This window comes from Hippocampus zosterae, chromosome 5 (assembly GCF_025434085.1).
Source record: "Hippocampus zosterae strain Florida chromosome 5, ASM2543408v3, whole genome shotgun sequence".
NCBI lineage: Eukaryota > Metazoa > Chordata > Actinopteri > Syngnathiformes > Syngnathidae > Hippocampus > Hippocampus zosterae.
This window is the reverse complement of record NC_067455.1, coordinates 2,387,718-2,411,723: the sequence shown is the minus strand read 5'-3', so window position 1 is coordinate 2,411,723 and position 24,006 is coordinate 2,387,718. Positions and strand designations below refer to the sequence as shown.

Genomic DNA, 24,006 nt, shown 5'->3' with positions numbered 1-24,006 from the left:
ATTGACTGAACACTCCTCCCTACCCTCCTTTCTTCCCTCCTTCCAAACTCTGGCATGAGTGAAAAAAGAAGCCTGCGAGCCTTTTGTGAGTCACTCGTTGCTGCTTCTCGGAATCAACTGCTTTCCAGCTCCCAATTCTCAGTTGCTGCTGCACACTTTGCTGCCTGAAACATCTCTCAGCGTTTCAGTCAGTCGGTGGGGTACAGGACCAAGCCAACCATGTCCAAACCTGACTACTCTGGTGTTTTTCACATGGTGGAACAGGACAACATGGACGCCTACCTCGCAGCATTAGGTGAGATTTTTAGTTTTATTTTTTGCATTGTATGCTCATCCTGGACGATATTTTACACAGCACGAGTTGCTTTACTGCTGTTAAAGATGTGGGGTGCGGAAACCTGTGGCTCGTGGGCCAGAATTGGCCCGCCAGACAATTTCACCTGGCCACATCATGCAAAGATATAAAAAAAAATTCCTGCACAAAACTCTTGCAGGGCGGCCCGGTAGTCCAGTGGTTAGCACGTCGGCTTCACAGTGCAGAGGTACCGGGTTCGATTCCAGCTCCGGCCTCCCTGTGTGGAGTTTGCATGTTCTCCCCGGGCCTGCGTGGGTTTTCTCCGGGTACTCCGGTTTCCTCCCACATTCCAAAAATATGCATGGCAGGCTGATTGAACACTCTAAATTGTCCCTAGGTGTGAGTGTGAGCTTGGATGGTTGTTCGTCTCTGTGTGCCCTGCGATTGGCTGGCAACCGATTCAGGGTGTCCCCCGCCTACTGCCCGGAGACAGCTGGGATCGGCTCCAGCACCCCCCGCGACCCTAGTGAGGATCAAGCGGCTCGGAAGATGAATGAATGAAAAAAGAAAAAAACTCTTGCAAAAATTTGAGTCCAGGAAAACTGATCAAGGTAGTTGATTTGGCATAAGCTTTGCAGCTGAACTATTAGCACATCCACCCCACACGACAGAGGTCATGGGTTCGATTCCAGGCTCTTGTGTGGAGTTTGCATGTTCCCTCTTGAAAGGGGGTCCCACCCTTGAATTTCATACTGTCCTCATTTCTAGATGCGCCTGAGTGCTCTTAATTAAAAAAAAAAATGAAACGGCCTTTACTTCAATAATGTTGTAATCTCCATTTGCAGCTGGACATTCAAGGACTGAGCTCATCACCCTGTCCTCTGTGTGACCCCCGCATGCACTCTCTCACACACACACTCGCAGAGCTTTCCATTCAAGTGCCCTCCCTCCTCCTTCCTTAGACATCAACTTTGCTCTGAGGAAGATCGTATGTCTCCTGAAGCCCACCAAGGACATCAGCCACAATCTGGCCACGGGGGCCATGACGATCCGCACTCTCACCACCTTCAAAAACTTCAACATGGACTTTGTCATCGGACAAGAGTTTGCAGAAGACCTGGGCCCCGTGGATGGTCGCACGTGTCAGGTTGGTTCTGCAACGTTGGGTAGGGGATGTGATATAAAATGGCTTTGTGTTTTTCTATCAGCAAAGTCAGCCGGGCCTCCTGCGGGGATTTGGTTTTGCAGCTGCCTCCTGTGGTTCAGCTCACAATAGCCACTAGTGTGTGTGTGTGTGTGTGTGTGTGTGTCTGAGAAAGAAACACTCCCAATGAAAACAATTACAAAGACGGGTCGGCTTCGGCTCTTTTGAAAATTCAGTCTCCGAAGCCGGTTTCACTTAGCAGTATGAATATTAGTAGACATGTCCGTCATGAGTAGACCCACAAAAAAAATCAAGATCCGAAAATACACAGATAGTCTGCCATCTTGTTTTTAAAGTGGTGGTTTGGACCCTTTTAAGAAGTCCTTTACAAACTCGTCCTACAGACGTAGTAGGAAGAACAAAACAAATCGAGCTGAAAGCTTGTTGCATGTCGACCATCATGAGTGAGACCCACAAAAAAAGTCTCAAGGAACCATGCGCAAAACGAGGTTCCACGTCTACCATTTTGTTTTGAAAAAGCTCATTTTGGGGGGGCTCTGAACTAGACAGATGATGGATGATGGTGAAACCTTTTGGGGTGTCCATTATGGTGCTCCATGAAATTTTGCACATCAGTTAAAATGCTCACAATTTAGTGTCATCGTCTGTTACGCTGTAGGCACTTCAAATTTGAGTTTGGGAAAGCGTTCAAAATTCTGAGCAGAAACAATTCTGGATTCTGGAAAAGAAGCCAGCTCGGAAGCAAGATGAAAGGGGGTTTGAAACTACTTAACATGCGGAGTGCATGTGCTCTTGTCCTCACAGCATGTCTTTGAATCCCCCCCCCCCCACCCCCATCCCATCCCCCCGCAGACCACCGTGAGCTGGGAAGGGGACAAGCTGGTTTGCGTACAGCGCGGCGAGAAGGAAGGTCGAGGTTGGACGCACTGGCTGGATGGCAACAAGCTGCATCTGGTGAGAGGGGGGGATGAGAGGGGGGAGATTGTGCTTTTGTGTTCGAGATTGTGTCTTTTTCATTGTCAGTCTTAATTAAACACCTCCGTGGTCTTCCCCTCATGGCCTCTTTCCTTCTCCGCAGGAGATGAGAGTGGAAGGCGTCGTTGCCAAGCAAGTGTTCAAGAAGGTCGATTGAAGTCTCTGAAAACAGTGGACACCCGCTTACTCCCATGTGACAGGGGCCCTGCCCCATCGCAAGCGGGAAATGTCTCCGATACTCCCCTGAAAGTGATTAGGATGGACTAAATTAATCGTTTTAAAAATGAAACAACACAAACGATGATCCAAAAACACTTTGAAAGTCTGACAAGGACCCACCGAACATCTCCAAACAGTTTTGAACTGAACACGCAGAAACACAATGTACAGTCCCTGTACGCTGAGCGACGCAGCCGTTAGCGCTCGAGAGGCTAGCGCCTCGGTGTTAGCCCAACCTCAAATTATTGGATCCATGCAGTCACGGCGCCAACTAGCGGTCGTAGATCGGTTTAGCGACATTTACTTGTGCTGTTCTTCTGGAACTGTACCGGTTTTGATGTTATGTTACGTTCTTATTTAGAGAAACTATCATAGGCTAGAGCTAGCATGCGCACAATCCGGATGCTCTCCCGCTAACTTTCAAAAACAAATCTTTTAGATTTGATTGGATTAGCGCCACCATCTGATATTGTCCTTTCAGTGCCACCCATGTTACAGAAAATCACAAGTGACTTTCCCATGAACAATGGAGGATTTTTTTTCTAAAAGCTGCAAACAGGTCAACTCGCAAATGTTGAACCGTGAATATGCGAGTTCCACTGTATACTTTTAGTGAGTATTGACAATAGTCAAGGTACGTGTGTGTGTGTGTGTGATGTAATTGAATTCTTTTGTGTATGATGGTATCAACTGAGTGACAAAGCAAAGGCAATTTAATATTTGGACATTTTTGCCCATGCGCACGACTTGACCACAACTGTTTTGAAATAAAACAACGAAAATCTGATGACGTTTGGACTCTCGGGTTCAAGAGGCTTCATAGAAAAATATGGCATTTACCATTTGGGAAATAACAACCATTTCATGAGAGTTTCCCCGAGAATGGCCAAAAATTTAAATCAGATAAAATGTTTGTAATTGCCTACAAATGCTGTTCAGACTTTTTTTTAAGACTCATCGCCATCACTTCAACACACATCAAGTTCCACGATATTTTTCAGCAAATAACAGACGATCAGCTCCAACTAAAAAGCTGCAAATAGTATTCTGAAAATATGGAATCACAAATATGCTAGGAACACTGTAGCAATAAATCGATACTGATGATCCTGCTCCGTATCAACCGGCACCTGACGTTGTCACGACGGCAAGTTCCAGTAAAAGGCCTGCAGGGGGCAGTAACGCCCACAAGTGTTCGTTGCCATGAATGTTCATGTGTTTGCGTTCAATGTTCTTCTGTCGTTCAAGTACATCGCACTCATGTTCCACACCACTCGTCCTCCTGCGGCTCCAAGTGGCTCTGGTGGTACGCATCGGTCCCGTTCCGCTGGTCCGAAGAGTTGCTCTGAAGAGTGAGCGGAAGGTCCCTGTTGTGCTCCGTCCTGCAGATGATGGCGCTTTCATCTGGAGATTGAGCACAAAAATGACGACTCGTTACGTCACTTCCGCCCACGCCTCATTTTCATCGATTGTGGGCTCATTGGTTTAGCGCTAGACGAACTTTTAGAACGTGTCATGCCGCTCTCGTTTTTTTCCCCATGTTAGTCGAAAGGTGCGTCTCAAAAGGTCGAACAAAATCAATAGATTTTTTGTTGAAAAGTGAAGTTGCGAAGTCAAACTCGCGTTAAAAATTCACTACAGACCAAGGTCATGGTAGTTTGGGTTGTTTCGTCATAGTGAGTTTTTATCTCGTCTTAATATTTGTTTTTAAAATGTGTTTGGCTTTCATTCATTTAATTCGTTTGTTCGTTTTTTAAGTAAAAAAAACGGGTAATTGTGTTTGTGTAGGTGTGTGTATAATTACTGAATATTTGCTATCGTGTTGTTTATTACCCAGGTCGAGCAGAGTAAATTGGCAGGCGTTCGTCATCTCACTCTGATGAAAGGTTTTGTGGGTCTGCGTGGGATATTCCACCAAACTTTCCATGATGGTCCTCGCCTCAGGAATGGCAACATTCGTCCTGGCTGTGGATACCACATGCAGAATTCAATGTGTGAGTCTTTTTTTTTTTACTTTCACTGAAGTCAATGACTTGAATGAGTTCTTTTACCAGTCTTTTTTGGCAATATTTGCAAGGGAGGGCAAAGTCATTTTTCTTCCATGTCACCTTTGCGGGCCAGTATTTATTTATTTTTTGACAGAGGAAAAATGTGCAAATAATGAGTCTGTCAAATTGCCTCTAAATCTTCACGTGACCACAAGAGACGGTGTAAGGTTTTTTTCACACACCCACGCCAGTGCGAAATTGGCATTCACAGTAAATGTCAGTCAAAACAACCTGTGGCACATATATAAGTGTCGTTATGAGTCAGCTGCCGGTGCGATAGTCGAGTCACATGGCCGCCGAATTGTTGTGTTGCGTTGAAAATGCGCAGGATGTGGTTTCCTCATTCACTTTGTCATCTTACTTAAATTTCATGTGCGTGAAAAGGTACAATGACAAGAATGACATAGCGCAATTGTTTTGGAGCGCCCTGCCTATTTAAATGAATAAGTAATCAGGCTATGTGGCTGGATATTCAGTTGTAACCACACTCAGAGTGTTTTATTATTATTTTAAAAATAGGCAGCCAGTAAAGGAAGCAGTGGGCGGATGTCTGCAACAGGCACGCGGCAGACCTTAAACAGAGGCGTCAAAAAGAAGCACGCGTTTGAATTGCTGCATCGACGCACCTGTTTTGATGGATTTGCATTTGGCCTTCCACGACATCAACCCTAAAACGACGAGAATGGTCAGAACATAGCCCAGCCACAAGCCTGCAGGTAAAATCCACGGGCAACCTGCAAAAGAAAAGGGACTGTTCATTAGGGCTGCGTAACATGGCCGAAAATAAATGCGCAGATTATTTATTATTTATTTATTTATTATTTTCACGAAATCCAATTCCGTATTATAATACAGGAACCCCCACCCAACCAAAGTCGCGGGTTCCCGTTTGGCAGTCCCGCTATTTTGCTCATTTTTTGGGCTATGCACACAAAACTACAGTGTTTTGTTCTGCCTTTATTTTGGGGTATAATTCCGTTGTCAACCAACAGATGGCAGCAAACTAGTTTGGCACTGTGTTAAGTTGAAAGAAGAAGAGTGAAAAGGGTAAGTACGAGTATGTTAGCACAGCCTACTTTTTGCTGAAGATTATTTAGAGACAGCCCTCTTTACTCCAGTTTTTTTTACACTTCCAGAAAATGACGGCTGTAGGTAAATCTTATGGTGGGCATTATTATTATTGTATATTATGAGATATTGTTAAAAATACATAAAACCGAAACACTGTCTTAACCTCGTCAACAACACGCCTTGTTGAGGCCCCTCCTTCCTTTGGAATAAAGAGAAAAAAAAGGGCTCATGCTTCCTGAAAGAGGCAATTTAGTAACATCTTGTGGGATGTAATCTGGCAAAGTCAATCAGTAAAAGATAATCTCGTTCCATCCTGGCCACAGGCTACCAGCACAGAAGGGAGCCTGGAAGATGACAATGCATGTCAAAATGTTTCCCACCAGTTTTGAAATCTCCACAGATGGCGTCAGCGGTGGAGGTTCCTGCAGTTTTCAGCACTCGACCCAAGTCCTCACATCTGTCGGCAACCACACGCATTGTCAAACAAATGTCACGTCAGGTATCCTGAAGCCAATTGTATAGCAGGAAATGTGAAATTTTGCATGACAACATTGTTTATGACAATTTGTTTACTATATTATGTTGGCAGGCTAAGAAATAGTTGAGATGTTTAGATGACCTCCTATGATGGAAAATAATGTTATTTAAATTGGAACAGGGGCGGCCCGGTATCCAGTGGTTAGCACGTCGGCTTCACAGTGCAGGGGTACCGGGTTCGATTCCAGCTCCGGCCTCCCTGTGTGGAGTTTGCATGTTCTCCCCGGGCCTGCGTGGGTTTTCTCCGGGTGCTCCGGTTTCCTCCCACATTCCAAAAAACATGCGTGGCAGGCTGATTGAACACTGTAAATTGTCCCTAGGTGTGAGTGTGAGCGCGAATGGTTGTTCGTTTCTCTGTGCCCTGCGATTGGCTGGCAACCGATTCAGGGTGTCCCCCGCCTACTGCCCGAAGACAGCTGGGATAGGCTCCAGCATCCCGCGACCCTAGTGAGGATCAAGCGGCTCGGAAGATGAATGAATGAATATATATTCACACACGTTGTTTTCAGAACTATATTTAAGCATATTTTTAAGGGAAATAGCCAAAGCTTGTGGCCCAAATGGAGCCGGCACTACGTACCGCGCGGGCTACATTCACATGATTAATTTAATCGCAGATATACTGTCGTTTTTATTCTTGTTCTCGTCCTTTTCTCATTCATTTTCCCCTCAATGTTTATTTATTCAAAAAAAATAAAATGTTACATGACATCAGAGATTTTATTTACATTTAGTACCACAAACGCATTCACACAAAAGTTCAAATAATTGAAACGCAAAAGTCCTGGTCTCCATTACCAGGTGCAAATGTGAAAGCACCCATCATCCCTCAACGTGAGCGTCTCTCGGTTTATATTTCAGTACTTGTGATGATTTTTTTTAAAAATGGAATTCGGTGAGGTCCCTGAAGAAAACGCCCTTTGTGGGGATAAGGTACCAACAGATGAGCAGAATCTAGACCTGAAACTATCATCCTAGGCGGACTGAGAGAGACGAGACGCACATTCTTTCCCTGACGACAACAATTGAAAGACATTTTTTTTTCACCTGGTGTGCGTTTGGCAGGCCGAGTGGGAGTCGGACACGTTGCTGTACGTTCCGTTACCACACGGTGCGCAGATCGTATCGTTGGCGCCGCCTGGTGTAAATAAATACATAAATACATCTTCCTTTCACTCCAGGAATATGTGAATTGAAGAGAACACAAATTTGATGAAGGGCCTACTTTGAACCTTGACCCCTGACCCCGGAGGGCAGGAGGTTGCGGGCATGCAGTGGTCGCAGGGATCACCGCTGCAGAAGAAGCCCGACGCACACTTGCATAGCGTGTCCTTGTCGGCCGCGCATGCTTCCGCCGTCATCTGGTTGTTGCCTGCAAGCAAGGCAGCCTCGTCGAAATAATCGATCGCATTGAAGAATCAAGTCATCGGCCGGTGACATTTTTTTTTTTTTACACCAAGTCAGACAGTCCGGCCACATCCTTTTGCGCGCCGTTGCATGTAACAATTTTTTTTTTTTTTTTAAATGTTACGCAGAGTTCTCTGTATCTGCTGATGAATATTACAATCTCTTCACATCTCACTTGGTTACTTTTAAAATCAAGTCATCGGTAGAGTACCGAGGTTACTTTTCCAATACAAGTGTTGACAAAACTGAAGATAAATTGTGTGTGTTTTTTTTTTTGGAATGTCACATAGTTACTTTTAAAATTGAGCAATCAGGAAAAAGCAAGTTACACCGTAAGCGTGTGATCGGGAAAGTAACAAAATTGCTTTCGACACAAGTAATCAGTAAAGTAACAGTTACTTTTTAAGCAAGTAATCAGTAAAGTAACGAGGTTACTTTTTCAAGGTAAGTGTTGACAATACTGACGATAAATTGTTTTTTTGGAATGTAACGATTCAAGTAAGCTTGTAATCCCACATAGTGACTTTTAAAATCGCTCAATCAGGGAAAGCAAGTTACACTTTCGACTCGGCATGACTTGGATTTGTTTTTGGTTTTACTGTTTGGTGCTTTCTACCGCCTTTATTACCGATTTGTCTTACTGTTTATTGTGCATGTTAAATCGCGCCATGCACAGCACTTTGTACGCTGGGATTGCTGTTTGAAAGTGCTCGAGAAATACTCTTGACTTGACATTTTGAAGTAACTATGTTGCTTTCTACACAAGTAATCCGTGAAAGTAAACTTTTACTTTTTCAAGTTAGCGGTGCCAATACTGAAGAGAAGTTATGTTTATTTTAAATGTAACTATAAAAGTAAGGGGCGGCTCGGTAGTCCAGTGGTTAGCACGTGGGCTTCACAGTGCAGAGGTACCAGGTTCGATTCCAGCTCCGGCCTCCCTGTGTGGAGCTTGCATGTTCTCCCCGGGCCTGCGTGGGTTTTCTCCGGGTGCTCCGGTTTCCTCCCACATTCCAAAAACATGCGTGGCAGGCTGATTGAACGCTCTAAATTGTCCCTAGGTGTGATTGTGAGCGTGGATGGTTGTTCGTTTCTGTGTGCCCTGCGATTGGCTGGCAACCGATTCAGGGTGTCCCCCGCCTACTGCCCGGAGACCCCCCGCGACCCTAGTGAGGATCAAGCGGCTCGGAAGATGAATGAATGAATATAAAAGTAACTCTGAACTGTTTTTATTTTTTGGAGAAGTGACTCTTGTGTCGGCTTTGGCTGTCCCGAAGGCGCGGCAGCGCAACTTACTGGCACTGCACGACTTGCACACGCGGCATCGAGTCAGGTGGTTTCTGGCGGCCGTGTAGAATCCTCGTTGGCAGGCGACGCAGCGAGTCTCGGCGGCGCGGTCGCAGTCGGCTCGCACGAAACTTCCTGCCGAGGGTGAAAAAAACGGGCCACGGCAAAGCGTGAGGTGACGCCCGCTTCGGCAGATCCCCAAGCGGGCTCTCTCCGACTCACCTGCTGGGCAGCGATCGCAACATCTTCCAGCTCGACTCAAGTACTTCTCCTCAGCGTTGCACTTGGCGTCCGCCATTTGCACTCGGATCTCCTCAAGCGCCGTCCTCAGAGGTTTTCTTCGCCCTGATGTGTGCGTGACTGCAAATGAACAAGTTTCCCCCACGTCGGCCCACATTGTGGAAACCCGCCCCCCCGCCCTCCCACAACCCCTCACCACCTCTCATTTACTGTCTTTTTTTTTTTTTTTGGTCCCCTCTTATTTCCTTCCTGCCCTCCCCACCTCCAATCCGCACCCCCCTTTTGTTAGCGCGTTGCAGCCTGCGAGTGTTTCCGCCTGAGAAATGTTGATGTTGGCTGCGAAGACCCACAACGCGACACAACTGCACTTTTTTTTCCTCTCTGCACAGAATATTATTCATTCATTCATTCATCTTCCGAGCCGCTTGATCCACACTAGGGTGCCTGCCACGCATGTTTTTGGAACGTGGGAGGAAACCGGCGCACCCGGAGAAAACCCATGCAGGCCCGGGGAGAACATGCAAACTCCACACAGGGAGGCCGGAGCTGGAATCGAACCCGGTACCTCTGCACTGTGAAGCCGACGTGCTAACCACTGGACTACCGGGCCGCCAGAATATTAATAGACGGATAAAATTGCAAATGTTAGCGGCCCGGTGGTCCAGTGGTTAGCGCGTCAACCTTACAGTGCAGAGGTTGTGTGAGGTTCCTGTGTGGAGTTTGCATGTTCTCCCCGGGCCTGTGTGGGTTTTCTCCGGGTGTTCCGGTTTTCCACCCACATTCCAAAAATATGCACGGCATGTGAGTGGAGCACTGTAAATTGTCCCGAGGGGTACGTGTGGGCGTGGATGGTTGTTCCATCTCTGTGTTGTTCGTCTCAAGGTCACAATTGGGCCTTTCACACGTTACCTAAATTGAGCCTTTGAAAATTATGATTTTTTTTTTTAATCACTCCCTTCGAGCAAAGGCTCAAATGTTGCCATGTTCCCATTCCAAACAGCCTTCTTTCTTTCTCTTGTATTTTTGGAAATCTTGTCAAATGTTTTCCTTTCACTCTCGAAATGAGACGGTCATTTCGGGGCATCGGCTGCATAACCGGGGGAAGTTCCTGGCAATCATGCGGAGGCTTTCCAAACATTGGCGGCAGACTTTGACACCAGCGCTTCACGTCGTGCCAGAAGTGCTGGCCGACGAGCTGGGACACGGCAGATCTCAAAATGGAGTGGGGCGCTTGTTTCATGGGGTGAGTTGCAATCAAGTGTGCTGTGCATCAGTCATTTCAAAACGTTTTGTTGATTTGCATATTTTTACTCCAGTACAGTGTACTTGTTCTGTTTAGGTTTAAAGTACAGTCCATTTCCTCTTGTGCGGGGTTATTGTAATTTCAGATTTTTCATTTGGGTTTTTGAGTTTGTTTTTAATTTGGGGCGGCCCGCTGATCTAGCGGATTAGAAAATGGATGGATGGATTGATGTTGAATTTGGTTTTTGAACAAGTTTGTTGGTTTTCATAATTTTTTTTGGGGGGGGGGCAGGGTGCTTAGTGTAATTTTTTTTCTTAGTTTTAGTGTAAGCTTTAGCTTTTTTTAAATTTATTTTTTCGTTTTGTGAAGAAAATGTAGCGTTTGAATCTTTTTCAAAGCCTTCGTGTTTATCTTATTTGGCTAACTTTGAGAAACGGATTCAACTTTGGCTCTCTCACCCTTGGCTCTAGGTTTCTGTGTTTGGTGGCCTTTGAGCCCTGGCGACAGTTTGGCAGCAAAACAAATGGTAAAAGCTCCCCAAATATTCTCTCTTGATGGTCTGTACAGTGCTTGCAAAAGAATGCACCGCAACTACACAACTCTTTACCAGCCGGACATATCGGTACCTATCAGGTCGGCGTTTCCATCTGCACTCTTGCACCCCGACTGCCTTGCTGCCCCCACATTGGCAATCCCCTAGTATGTTCCCTGGCCCCCTGGGGTGGTCCGGATTGAGCTGGATGAAGTCTGCTTCATAACACAAAACGCTGTCAATAAATCCCGTTTATCTTTGTGATGCATGAGGCCCCGATGATTCTTCAGCAGGCCAATAATTGGGGTGAAGTGTGGTTTTTCAATTGGTGATGGCAGAGAAAAACACAGCACCGCCAAAAAAAAAAATCCATATCCAAAATGTATGAACTACTTGCAGATTTGCTGCGCCCAACTCCTTTGTCCTTTGCCAGGCTTCTGCGACAGGGACATATTTGACGAGCGAGAGGGCGACCTGTCCAGCCCGGGGTACCCCCACCGCCCCCCAACCCACGCCGTGTCCTGTCGCTACAACATCTCGGTGAAATCCGGCTACTCCATCTCTCTCAACTTCTCGGACAAGTTCCACATCGAGAGCGCGATGCCGCAGCACGACGCAATCTGCCCTTACCACTGGCTTCGGGTAAGCGCGGGTCACCAGCTTCCGTGCCGGTCGGTTGACCGTTTTTTAACTTTTTTGCTCTTCGCCCCTTCGCTTAGGTGACCATCCCGGGCCGTGAGCCCATCAAGCTGTGCGGTGACAGGAGCCCCGGGGTGATTGACACCAACTCCAGCAGGGTCAGCCTGGACTACCGCATGGACGGCAAAGGCCTGAGTCGAGGCTGGAGCCTGCACTTCAGCACGCGCAGTGAGTGGCATCGTGCGCGACTCCACGCGGGCTCTCGACCCATCGTAACCTTTGGATTTGGGTTGGTGGGGTCTCCAGAAGTCCAATGTCCGCATCCAGGCAGGGTCACTAACGGCAGAGGCCCCTCTTCACGGGCGGAATTCTTCTATGGGGATCGTATTTTCGTGCGATGTCACCAAGGACACAAAGTGATGATGGTAACGCTGAAACTCTTGCAGTTGCTGATCGAACGCTGCGGCCTCCGCTTAGGAGGTTATGGAAGCCTTCTCTCTTTGACTGTGCACTAAAAAAAGTATCTTGACGCGTGCCTTTATGACTTCAACAAAACACATTTCACATTTGTTGTCGTTATGGGGGAAATCTAGTCCAAAAATATGTTAGCATGCTATTCTGATTAATATTGTTTCACTCCCTTTGATCTTTGTGATCTTTCAAAACAAATTTTTCCCACGAGAGTCAAACGATTTCTCGTGACGTGAACTGGATAAGTTAATTTTCACAAAGTGACCTGCTCGTCGAGCAACCTGGACAGCTCCAATTCACAGTCGGAAATGTCTTAGGGTGGTCAACTGCTGGAGAGTTTCTCGACTACGTGCCAAGAGAACGGACAGTGGCGTGACCGCCTGCCGGACTGCAAAAGTACGTTGGAGACCAAACTGCATCCGACCTCGGTATCGATTGCTGATCTGCTTGTTCTGCTGTCTCCCTTGCAGAATTTCACTGTAGAGAACCCGAACCATTGCAAAATGGATGGATGAAGCACTTGTCTGGGACTCTGAATGAATACCTGTCAGTCATCCAGTATGGCTGTGATCCTTCGTACTCTCTTCAAGGTCACGACAACGGTGCGATGTTTTAGCCAGATGGATCATGACAAAAGTCGGCTGATCTAATGGGACACAAATACAAGTGTCGTTCCAAAAAAAGTCTGTCACATTTGCCGTCAGTTGGCTTAAGTACCGATGGGGGTTTATTATCGCAATTATAGTTTGCGCTGGTGGAGCCGCCAACGCGTACCAACATGCTAAAAGCTAAGCATTGCTAGCTAAGCTAAGCTAGAGCATTTTTCGCTATAATTCCATTTGCGCATACGAAACTTACCAACGAATTTTTTTTTTAGCTTTTGGCCAACATTACACCAATACGTTCGAAAAGTAAAGATGTAAACGGTGTTTTGGAGTTACAGTATTTTGTTGAGGTGCATTTCCCATAATGCTTTGAGGTAAATGACGTCACTCCCCGTGGAAGGATGGGCGAAATGTTTGTAGCATTTAGCCGACAAGTGGGTCCAACTTATATACTGGCAGACGTCTTGTTGACGCTCAAACCATTTGGCCAGTTAAAATTTTTACACATTTGTCGCTCCGCGCGTCCGTACTGGACAGCATCATTCCCCCAAGACCAATGTTGTTACCTTTCGAAGTTGAAAATGATCCGATGAAAGATACCGCGGTTGGTGATAAATTCGCCAATCCAAAAAGGTGACTGAACTAATCCAGGTAGGTTCCCTCACGTACTGTGAGCAGGGATGGATAAAAAAAATCGGCATTTGATTCCTACGGATTGAGTTGGAGAGCCGGTTTCGACGAAAGCTCCATATCTGATTGTCGCGCGCGTTCTGCTCAGTCCAACACCGACATCCAACAAGAAATTAATATCGAAATATTCAACGTCAAGTGGATGGATCGTGTTGTTAACCGCTAACGCTGAAGCCAGCCATATTTCTGACCATCTCACTTGTTCTCTGTGTCCCCCCAGTGACGTTCACTTGTGAAGCAGGCGCACAATGGAGATCCAACACGGCAAATGTTCAAACCCCTTTCTGCACACCAGGTACTGTACTGTTATGTTATCTGCAACATGATTTTTAAAAAAAAATATCTGCACCTTTACTGTACTCCTTAAAGCAGAGGTCCTCAACCTTTTTTGCCTTCAAAATAATATACGCTGCAAATAAAAAATTGTACTTGTCACTTTCTTGAAAGTCGTAGGCTCCTCTTCTGTCTCCTGGCTTTTTCAAAGTGCTCTCTAAATACAGTTGAGTTGAATTACTGAAAAAACTTTTCAAAGACGTTTTTTTTTTATGTGTTAGCCTGAAAAGCGCATTCACCTGCGTCAATAGTGACATTCTGTAGACTGAACAGAGAATTCGGTCATTTTCCCGATTCCGAAATGAATAAAACGGAAGGAATGTCAGTTATTTCTTCTTTTTAGTTTTTCTTCTTTCTTTTTTTTAATTCTAGTCTGTGGGCAGCTGGATCCTCGCATTCAAAATGAAGACAACGTGATTTCCGAAGGTGGCTTCCCGTGGCAAGCGTTTGTGTCATCTCCAAGAGTGCGAGCGGGCGCCGCAGTCATTGGCGACCGCTGGCTCTTGACTGCAGCGCACGTAATCGATGAATTTAGAAGTGCGAAACATGAGGTAAAGTGGGGGACGCACACCAGTGGTGGGCTGAGGACTTGGGATAACTTTGACCTAAGGTTGGGTTGAAGATGAGATTTGGGGCAGTCTGAAGGGTGAAGCTGGTCGCCCTTTTGCGATACCACGGATCCAATGCGTTGGGTACAAATAACCCAGCATTGGCTCGGCCCCTTTTGGACCCAGCACTGGGTTAACTATGTCACCCAATTTGGCTGAATTCTCAGGCGGCAGTTTTAAGAGGATAGAGAACCGATTTAAAGAGTTTGGGAAGAGAGTCGAGCATAAGCCAGGCATTTCCAGCTGTTTTATCAACGTGGGTCTTTGTTCGGCCGCGAAGAGCACACGGGTGAATTCAGAGATTTGTTTCTCAATATAGGGTGAATCTCTGAAAATGATTGCTATCGGGAAATTCAGGAGTTTCTCGAATGGCTGGTCCTTTTCTGGCCTTTATTTTATTTATTGCAAACGGTAACAACCTTGGCCTGAACACATCACATCCGGTCGCTTGGTAGAATCTCTTTGAGACATCTGCCAACCGTGCTTGAACTGACTTTGATCCCAAAGGGGTGAAACTGCTCAAATTGAAGCGCTGTTTCTTTTGCCCTCCTTGTTGACAAGGTGCGGATAATCGTGGGAGCGTTCAGCATTTCCAGGCGCGGCATAGGTTATCAGGACTTGGCTTCATTTCACGTCCACCCTGATTTCCGCTACAACCCCCACAGCCACTTGAACATAAACCACGACATCGCCTTGATCAAACTGAGAGACCCGCTCACCTTCAATGAAAACATCAGGCCTCTCTGCTTGCCGACCGTTGGAACCCTACACAACCATGGCACAGTGGGGTAAATATTTGCTCATTTTAACCGCTAGTGTGTGTGTGGTCACTTTTTTGGGGGGGGGGGGGGGGGGGGGGCTTTCCTATCGTACAAGAACCGTGTTCATAAAAAGTCTGGACACCCCTATTCAAACATCAGAATTATGTCATTAAAAAAAATGACCGTACACAACGAAAATAACAAGAATACACGCCCCTGTTCTAATTCCAGATTTACGATATCATTCAAAAGTCTGGAAACGCCTTCCAATTGAAATGGTCTCAAACAAATGAAGAGGTGAAGAAATTCATGCTAGCAACTCTCAAAAGTGCACAGCTAAAATCAAAAACATATTTTGGTTTGAATAAGATTTTTAACCGGAGTAAATGATTCCTTACGCGTTGCCACATTGTCCTGACTTTTTAATTTATAATGTAGGGGTGGGGGGAACTACCTTTCACGTTTTTTCCAAACCTTGGGCAGGTACTCTTATGTAAAATAGAAGCGGTGCATATGAAAAGTTTACACACCCCTCGTTCAAATATGAGATTTATGGGATAGAAAAATTTGACCAAGATAAATGATCTTCAATAATTTGGGGATTTGTGGGTTTTGGCATTCCACTCAGCATGACTTAGATGTGTTCTTGGTTTTACTGTTTTGGTGCTTTCTACCGTCTTTATTACCAATTTGTTTTACTGTTTATTGTATCTGTCAAATTGCTCCATGTACAGCACTTTGTATGGAGTGATGGCTGTTAGAAAGTGCTCTATAAATAAAGTTGAGTTTTCCTCTTTTTTTTTCCAGAATTGTTCTGAACCCAGCCATACTCATGCATCTATCTTCGTCCGATCCAGAAACTCCGTCCTTCATAGAATGGACCGCGCTTGATGACAACACGTGCCGCATGTTACGCGAGAAACTCAGCTTGCACAGAAACGTGCCACCACTGCCAAACAGCATGTTCTGTGCCCGACACCCTGATCTTTCGTCTGCCATGTGCGACGGTCTCGGTGGCACGCCCTTCACCGTGAAATACAACGGATCGCACTGGGCTGCAGGCATTGTCAGCTGGGCGTATCGCTGCAGTCACGACACCGTTCGCTACTTTATCAAAGTTCCCAACTATATTGACTGGATCAGAGACACAATGCAGAGGAACAGCTGAAGTGATCCGACTCCACAAATGCTGATATACAGTCGACGCTAACAATAAAGGGAATGATATCACCATTACTGTGCGCACATTTGGCTCCACGTTTTCCCCCCCTCACTCAACCTACCCACACTCAGGCTGTTCACCTCTTGCCAAAGTAAAAAATGCTGCGAAAAGTATCGGGAACATACAGTTCACTCTTTCATTCCACAAGGCGTAATTGTACGTCTTTTTAAAATTAGGCCCCGCCTACCAAGGATATATTTGTAGTCTTTTTTAAAAAAAAAATTTGCATCAGAAAGGAGGAGCGTCTGATGCAATCTGTGAATGAAAATCAGCCGTTTGCATTGTAAATCATGTAAAAAACGACCAGTAGGTGGCAGTGGTGCCTCAAGTGCTTGAAATGCATGCTTTTACAAAAAGCTCTTTTTCGCCATTTTAATGAAATTTTAAAAAATGGCTGCGTTGAACCGAACCGGCCCACATTTCACACCAAGTGCATTTAGGAGTACAATTAGACAAGAGCCTCATGAGTATACAGCAGAGGCTTCACGTTCGATTTCATTGTATTCTGTGACCAAACTCGGAAGCCAATTCAACGTTTGTGGCTAAAACCACCTCAAATGCCGTTAATCTTCTTCAGCTGCCACCCCCGTGGGTCGTGGTTTTAAGAAATAAAATGTCGCTGTTGTACGGTAACATAATATGAGCGAATGTAAAGAAGCACAGTGCTTTTAGAAAGTCGACTTAGAATTAGGCACTTTGCATATGAGCCGTGACTCAAATTTGGACACATTCTACTTCTTGTTTTGCTGGAATTAATCTCAAGTATTTTCCTTTCACTTTCAGAACCGGGAGAGATTTTTTTTACAATAGGAGTATCTTGTTTTCCACAGCGACTTCTCGACGACGAGCCTTCGACTTTCACTTTCCCTCTTGACGCACTTGTTTTGCGCGTACGCCAACACGAGCGAGACGGGAACCGTCACAAGAGCACAAGTATTCCAATCCCGTTGTAGGTTCGTCGTTTTTACTGTGCTCTACCACAATATCTTGTCGTATGACCTCAAGAGTTACTTAAAAAACTCTCGTGTGTTTGTCTGCCTGAACGTAACGAGTTTTGTTCGAATCGAAAGTATTTATATACAGTGTACAGTTATAGCTATTTTTTTAAATGAACACATTTTCTGTTGTGCTTCTATTTCCTAAAAGAGAAGCCATGCTGGTGACACGAATCCTTTTGTGTGCATTCTTTACGACCTGCGTGTGTGGTAAGATCTTGCTCAGTCACTGGTGTGAACGTCGGTAACAGGAATAAATGAGAACGACACATACAAGCCGTAACGTTACGTTCACCTTCGGAGTGACAGAAAAACAAAACTAAAACAAACCAAGCTACGTTTTGTATTGTGGTATGGATATCTCAAACCGGAGTAAAGTCACAGCTAATCGATGATCAAATTCATCGACTACTATTTTAATCATAAAATATTCATTCTTTGTCTTAAAATGATACGAATCCTCTGGTTTAAGCCTCTCGCCAGTAATTATGCTCTGATTTCTTTAGTCCACCATGAAATGAGAATGATTATCTTTACCGTTAAATCAAAATAAGACATTTGCAAACATTTGGCTTTTACTTTGGAAAGCAACGACTGAATCGCTTACATCGGCTTTTACTTTGGAAAGCAACGACTGATTCGGTTTCAAAAAGGATGGTGAGTGAATCAGAATTGCTTAAAAAAAAGTTTCACCTTTCCGTGTTGACATTCTGTGGCAATGTGTCGTCGTCGGGTACACTGCGATACGTTTTATGAACATATGATCAAGATAAAGCTCGATACAAGTGCACTCGGTTCAACGTTTTGATTGACTATGACTTGGTTTTCGGCAAAGGTACATTGAGTAACCCATTCGAGATGATTCGGGAGCGAATCCCAGTACGATTAGCCAGTGCAGATTTTTGGTGCGAGTCCAAGCTCGAGTGACAGCCCTGGTTTCGTTTCTGTTTCCGGTTCTAAAACGCTGTTGTGCAGCATCTGGGGTTGCAGATGTGGTTCTGTCCTGCGAGTTCATAGAAGACTCGGCGGGACCGCACGACAACTTCGCCAGAAGTCCTGCCACCCTCATCTTGAGAGAAGTCTTTGTTGGTTCCCTTGAATCCCTAGAAGCGTTGACTCCGTTTGTCCCGCCGTCCAATCCGGATCCACACGTCATCTTGTTTGAGTCCAAAGGTTTCTTCCCCCCCCCCCCCCAATCCTCCCGCCTTTTACCCCCAAATAAACGGAATCCCGGCTTTGACTGTCCCTCCTCCATGTGTTGCAGTTTCATCATTGAAGATTCCCGACATTCACATTCTGCTCCATGCCGATTGCAACGAGCGGGAGGTGATGTGTGAAATAAGCAGGTTCGCTCCCCATGGCATGAAGGAAAGTTCGGGATCGGACCATTTCCTGGTGTCCATCGAAGTGGAAGGCGGGGCTTTTGGCACTTTGTTAATCCTGCGTGCCGTGCCGCAAGCCGATGACCAAACGAGCCGGATGCATCACGAACTGGGCCTGCCTTTGAGCCAGACTGGAACGATGCTAACTGAAGGTACGATACAGTTAAAGTGTGCGGGTCTGACTGTGGAAAAACCAAACATTTAAAGTTTGGTTCTCGAGTTCTCGGATTTTGGGGGCCAGAAAGCTAACAGGATGTTATTTGAAATTGAAATTTCATAACTATAAGATGGAAGATGTTTCCGTTGCCTGGTGTGGTCGATAACATCCATCAAAAAAGGGGAACAAAAATCGGCCAAAATGAGTGGTGTCTTGAAAATGAATAAAAACGCTGCCGAGACCACTCCTACAGCGGTGCAGTACTCCACCTTGCAGATCCGCCGGCCTTTCCTCGTCTCCGGATTTACCAGCGAACCTGCCAGTTACGCCACATGCTCTGCAGTATTGAAGTCAACCACAAAACCCGAACCCAATAACAATACACCAACTTCACCTTAATTGAGTAGCATACGCTCCAAGCTGACCCAAAGTGTGAACTGCTCGGTGCAATTTGAGTTTAGTTTTAAATCTCTGCCCTCTGTCTTGCGTTCTGTCTCCTCAGTGTTATTTCTGGTCTTTTCCACTGTCAAGTCTCTGTCGGCACCCGTGAGAGGCGCCGGCCTCCTCAATTGCGGCTTCAGGCATCAGGACATGTCGCCCGATGAGGAAGTGCACATCGAGTGGCGCCAACAACATCGGGGACGAGGGCAGATCATCATCACGACGGCGACGAGGCTGAACGATCCGGAAGGAGGCGCAACGGGTAAGCGCGCCCCGCCGTCCACCCCGTCGACTGAAGTGAATGGCGCAGTGTTGAGAAGGGTGCGACTGTATTTTCCGTTTCCAGTGCGACACTGGAGCAAGGACTCAAGTATGGATGGCGCCCAGGTTGTGAGCGAGGGCAACGCTTCTGTGACCCTGAACAACATTCAGGTTACAGATGAGGGCGCCTACATCTGCTCCGTCACTATCGGACCTTACCATGGCCAGCAGGTGGTCAATCTTCAGGTTGTTCGTGAGTTTCACCCAAACGTCACCTCGCTTCCATGACCGCATCGACAGACAACATTCATCTGTTGTGTGAATGGACGCAGAGATTTGTACACTTCGTGCGAATTGTGTGTGTACATACATGCCGCTTGCTCTTCTTTGCAGAAGCACCAAGTGTTTCATTCTCGGAGGAAAAGCTCATTTTAAAGGGAAATACACCACAGACACTAAGATGTCATTGTAGTCAATACTACCCTCTGGATGTTCAGGTGAGTCAATGCAGCAGGGAGGGGGGGGGGGGGTGCTGCTTGGGGTGTACCTTGACTTCCCGGTTAAATTTGTTCTGTGACCATGCTCAATTTACTCTCATGTTATTTATATTTTTACATTAATTATTAGTATTAATAATTATTATTCATTCATTCATTCATCTTCAAGGCCGCTTGATCCTCACTAGGGTCGCGGTGGGTGCTGGAGCCTATCCCAGCTGTCTTTGGGCAGTAGGCGGGGGACACCCTGAATCGGTTGCCAGCCAATCGCAGGGCACACAGAAACGAACACCCATCCGCACTCACACCTAGGGACAATTTAGAGCGTCCAATCAGCCTGCCACGCATGTTTTTGGAATGTGGGAGGAAACCGGAGCACCCGGAGAAAACCCACGCAGGCCCGGGGAGAACATGCAAACTCCACACAGGGAGGCCGGAGCCGGAATCGAACCCGGTACCTCTGCACTGTGAAGCCAACGTGCTAACCACTGGACTACCGGGCCGCCTAATAATTATTATTATATATAAAAATAATTAAAAATAATAATTTACCGTAATTTAATCTCATTAATTTTCCCCTTATAAGTGCCATTAATTCATTAAAGCCCCCCCCACCCCAAATCACCACAACTACATTTTTTTTTTTTAAATGGCGACTAGGGCGGCATGGCGACTGACAGGTTAGCCAGCCCGCCTCACGGTGCAGAAATGCAGGCTTCGATTCGGGCTCCGGCCTTCCTGTGTGGCATTTGCATGTTCGCCCCGGGCCTGCGTGGCTTTTCTCCGGGTACTCCGGTTCCCCCCCCCCCACACCCACCCCCCACATTCCAAAAACATGCGAATGGTTGGTTGTCTCTGGCTTCGGTTGGCTGGCAACCAGTTCAGGGTTTCCCCCGCCTACTGCCCAAAAGGCAAATGTGATTGGCTCCAACATGTGAAGACAAGCGGATCAGAAAATGGATGGATAGTTAGCGATTCTTTGGCATTATCTTCATTTCATTGTGCAGAGCTCACAAAGTAGGTGTCTGTCGGAGTGCCTCTTGGCCAATGCACATGTTAATTTATATCGGGCGGCACCCTTTTACCTTACAATTGCTTCCTACTAATATCCACCACTAGATGGCGTAGGAACACGAACAGGGCAAACAACAACGGGGGAATATAATGAGAGACTGTAACATAGAGAGCAAAAAAAAAAACTAAGGGTATGTTCAAGTGTTATTCCAGTGTTTACTATAGTTTAAGTGAGTTAGTTTAGCTTGCAACATAAAAGTGACAAATCGAACAAGCACTGGCACTTCATCGAAAAAAGAAAATCATAAGTTGGGACATTAGTACGTCAGGGCTCCTCTGTCGAACATCTGCATCAGCGTTTGACATGCTATGTTCTCCTTCAGGTGGAGTGGCTGTCACAGTCGCCGACGGACGAGGAGCCCGCCATCTTCGCCGATCAGGGCTCGCTTTCCAGCCACCGGACGCATGGCGACGGCACGTACTCGCTATCGTCCCATCTCGTCGTGCCCCCCAACGTGGTCCCCGGGACCCGAATTACCTGCAGGGTGTCCCACGTGGCTCTGGATGTTCCTGTTTCCCTCAGTGTGCTGGTGGAACACCTGGAAGAAGGTACCGACTCGGTCATAAAAGGAGCACCCTGAACAAAGTAAGGCATCATGACGATGCGATCGACATTGTTTGTCTTTCTACAGATGGCTACTGGTGGGTGTTGTCATTCTTGGGCATCACTGTGGTGTTCTTCTACCAGGTCATCAAATAGGAACTCTGATTTATTTAAATCTGAATTCAAACGGGTTATTTGCTGTATTTTCTACAAACACAAGACATTATGTTGACTGGTTTTGTTCGAGCAACAATAATTTCATTGAAGACCAGTTCCGTCAGCAATCATCAATGATATTCGCTCCAACCTGGAATGTCACTGGTGATTACTAATGTGGAATGTTACAACATAAATTGTGGATTTGTTTCAACCTAAAATGGTTTTCAAATTGGTTTGAATGGGGAAAACCCGTGCACTTTTTTGCCTTTCTTTGTGATAGTTTTTGAATCTTGGCTTAAGTTTTTGTATGTTCTCCCCGGTTTTAGGTGGGAGTGTTATTCAGGTTCTCCAGCTTCCTCACACATTCAAAAATATGCTTCTTATCTGGGCAATTAGGGGTGGGGGGAATAATTATCAAGATTATTTTTGACTGATATTGAACTCTTTATTTAAAAAAAAAAAACACGAAAATTCAGTGTCAAAACTCAACTTTAAATTTACCTTGAAGAAAAAAATAACCTGGAAAGAAAATTGTAACCGAGTAAAATAATAATAAAATAATAGCAATAAATAATAAAAATACAGTCAATACTGTTGTCCGCCTACTATTAGAAATAATAATCATGCGTTGAAGCGCCACTTTGCGTTCCTGTCCGTGTTGCTGTATTACGTGGTCCCGCTGCTGCTGGAAGTCATCTGTTAATGCTAGCGGCCATCGTGCTAGCTGAAGCTATTTATAAAACGCTAACGCCGATTCAAGCCACTTTATACGGGCGAGTGTGTCCCAGTCGTGTTTTTTTTTCACAATATCATTTTTGTCGGGTTGTTTTGTGATTTAAAATACATACTTTTAGTCCGAAACCAAATTCACTTGGTCATTTTCAACGATGGGTGAGTAGGTTGGGAGTGTCCCCCACACAGCGACATACTAGCCACGGGGAAAGTAAGGAAAAATGGATGGCATTCATACTTAGATTTAAAAAAAAAACGTAACACAGTCCAGAGAACAGTTTTGTTCGATTCTTTTATTAGCATCAGCAAAATCGACGAGCATGCACTTATTCTTGCAAACATTTTCACCTTTCATGTAAATCGCACGTGTACACTGACAAATAATACAGGTTCTCAATATAATTTGATTGTTAGTGCAGCTGTGCAGAAATGAATGTCGTTGTTGTTTTTAATGTGATCCACTCACACGCGAGTCTTAGAAGAAAATCTGAGCATCTTCACTCTATTTTAACAACAAAAAATATCCCGAAAGACCGAGCCAAACGTGTCAGATGCCTGTTAGTGGTCTATGCTACATGACGTTAACAGTTGAAAGTCGTCCCGGTTTGGCACTGGTGAATAGTTAGCGGATCGGATGATGTTTAATGCCTGCCGACGACAACCGAAAGAGCGTTATTTGGACCAAAAAAAAAACCCTTTACGGTGACCGTTTTTGCCATGCAAATAGGAAACGAAGCTCACCTTTGGCAGACTTTGCACTAGCGCGTACAGTGACAGAGCAGCTAAATCAGGATGTGGGCTAGCTTTTGCGCCCACGTACGAGGTGGAACAAGTCCAAATGCGCATGTAAAATATTAGTAATTTAACCGTGTATAACATTTCAAGAAAAAACTACTTTATTCAAAATAGACTGTCTGGTGATTGAAATATCGATGATTTTTCAGAAAAAGTAAAACGTACACTACTACGCAAAGATTTGGTTGTCACTCAGTTCATTTCTGTCTGTTTTTTTTCCCAGCCACGTTAAGACTTTAATAGAATTTCATATGGGTTACTGATTATTTCAAAATTGTATCTACACTTCTGAAATAACACATTTTCGAGCATGACTCCACGAACGCTATGAGCTACAATGCTGAACTTGATTTTGTACAAATAAAAAAAATCTCATTTCCCAAATGTATTAATTGTATTATTTTTTTTGAGTAGCAAGACAAGAAATTGATGCAAGTCACTGTTGGGCTATTTTTAGGGCAGTCCTGAGGGGTACCCATGAAGTCACCATGTGGCCTCTTGGTGAGCTCTGGTCTTGATTGTGACCCCCAAATCTTTTAACAGTAATGTGCATGTAATGTTTAAAAAAATGTCTTGACTTATATTGTTTCATTTATTATTTTACAATAGATCAATGATCCAATT

At 45.4% G+C, this 24,006-nt stretch overlaps 4 protein-coding genes and 1 long non-coding RNA gene across 6 annotated transcripts; 4 read left to right on the top strand and 1 right to left on the bottom strand.

Annotated features, from left to right (window-relative positions):
* The first annotated feature begins 18 nt into the window (after window positions 1-18).
* rbp5 (retinol binding protein 1a, cellular) lies at window positions 19-3,441 on the top strand. The gene is made up of 4 exons (XM_052065377.1): window positions 19-295; window positions 1,258-1,442; window positions 2,313-2,414; window positions 2,539-3,441. The coding sequence occupies exons 1-4, from the start codon at window positions 220-222 to the stop codon at window positions 2,590-2,592; spliced, it is 417 nt and encodes a 138-aa protein (XP_051921337.1). The 5' UTR covers window positions 19-219; the 3' UTR covers window positions 2,593-3,441.
* LOC127600586 (tumor necrosis factor receptor superfamily member 5) lies at window positions 3,350-9,413 on the bottom strand. 2 transcript variants are annotated; one of them, XM_052065268.1, is made up of 8 exons: window positions 9,224-9,412; window positions 9,011-9,136; window positions 7,536-7,682; window positions 7,358-7,448; window positions 6,154-6,230; window positions 5,329-5,436; window positions 4,488-4,619; window positions 3,350-4,058 (listed from the first exon to the last, which is right to left on the bottom strand). In XM_052065268.1, the coding sequence occupies exons 1-8, from the start codon at window positions 9,396-9,398 to the stop codon at window positions 3,913-3,915; spliced, it is 1,002 nt and encodes a 333-aa protein (XP_051921228.1). In that variant the 5' UTR covers window positions 9,399-9,412; the 3' UTR covers window positions 3,350-3,912. The 2 variants fall into 2 exon arrangements, with proteins under 2 accessions (XP_051921228.1, XP_051921229.1); XM_052065269.1 differs by lacking the exon at window positions 4,488-4,619 and having other exon boundaries at window positions 9,224-9,413.
* On the top strand, window positions 4,192-7,186 carry LOC127600683 (uncharacterized). Its single transcript, XR_007962384.1, has 3 exons — window positions 4,192-4,206; window positions 4,492-4,648; window positions 6,174-7,186. It is a non-coding gene; the product is annotated as an uncharacterized LOC127600683 (long non-coding RNA).
* A 444-nt stretch (window positions 9,414-9,857) lies between the features above and the next one.
* On the top strand, window positions 9,858-16,356 carry LOC127600512 (complement C1r-A subcomponent-like). Its single transcript, XM_052065148.1, has 11 exons — window positions 9,858-10,484; window positions 10,955-11,010; window positions 11,450-11,658; window positions 11,736-11,883; window positions 11,962-12,080; window positions 12,444-12,522; window positions 12,597-12,728; window positions 13,642-13,716; window positions 14,127-14,305; window positions 14,924-15,150; window positions 15,931-16,356. The coding sequence occupies exons 1-11, from the start codon at window positions 10,459-10,461 to the stop codon at window positions 16,289-16,291; spliced, it is 1,611 nt and encodes a 536-aa protein (XP_051921108.1). The 5' UTR covers window positions 9,858-10,458; the 3' UTR covers window positions 16,292-16,356.
* A 559-nt stretch (window positions 16,357-16,915) lies between these two features.
* On the top strand, window positions 16,916-23,322 carry tapbpl (TAP binding protein like). The gene is made up of 9 exons (XM_052065223.1): window positions 16,916-17,298; window positions 17,492-17,550; window positions 18,316-18,513; window positions 18,605-18,874; window positions 19,382-19,582; window positions 19,667-19,834; window positions 19,975-20,078; window positions 21,476-21,701; window positions 21,785-23,322. The coding sequence occupies exons 2-9, from the start codon at window positions 17,499-17,501 to the stop codon at window positions 21,850-21,852; spliced, it is 1,287 nt and encodes a 428-aa protein (XP_051921183.1). The 5' UTR covers window positions 16,916-17,298; window positions 17,492-17,498; the 3' UTR covers window positions 21,853-23,322.
* Window positions 23,323-24,006: the final 684 nt, after the last annotated feature.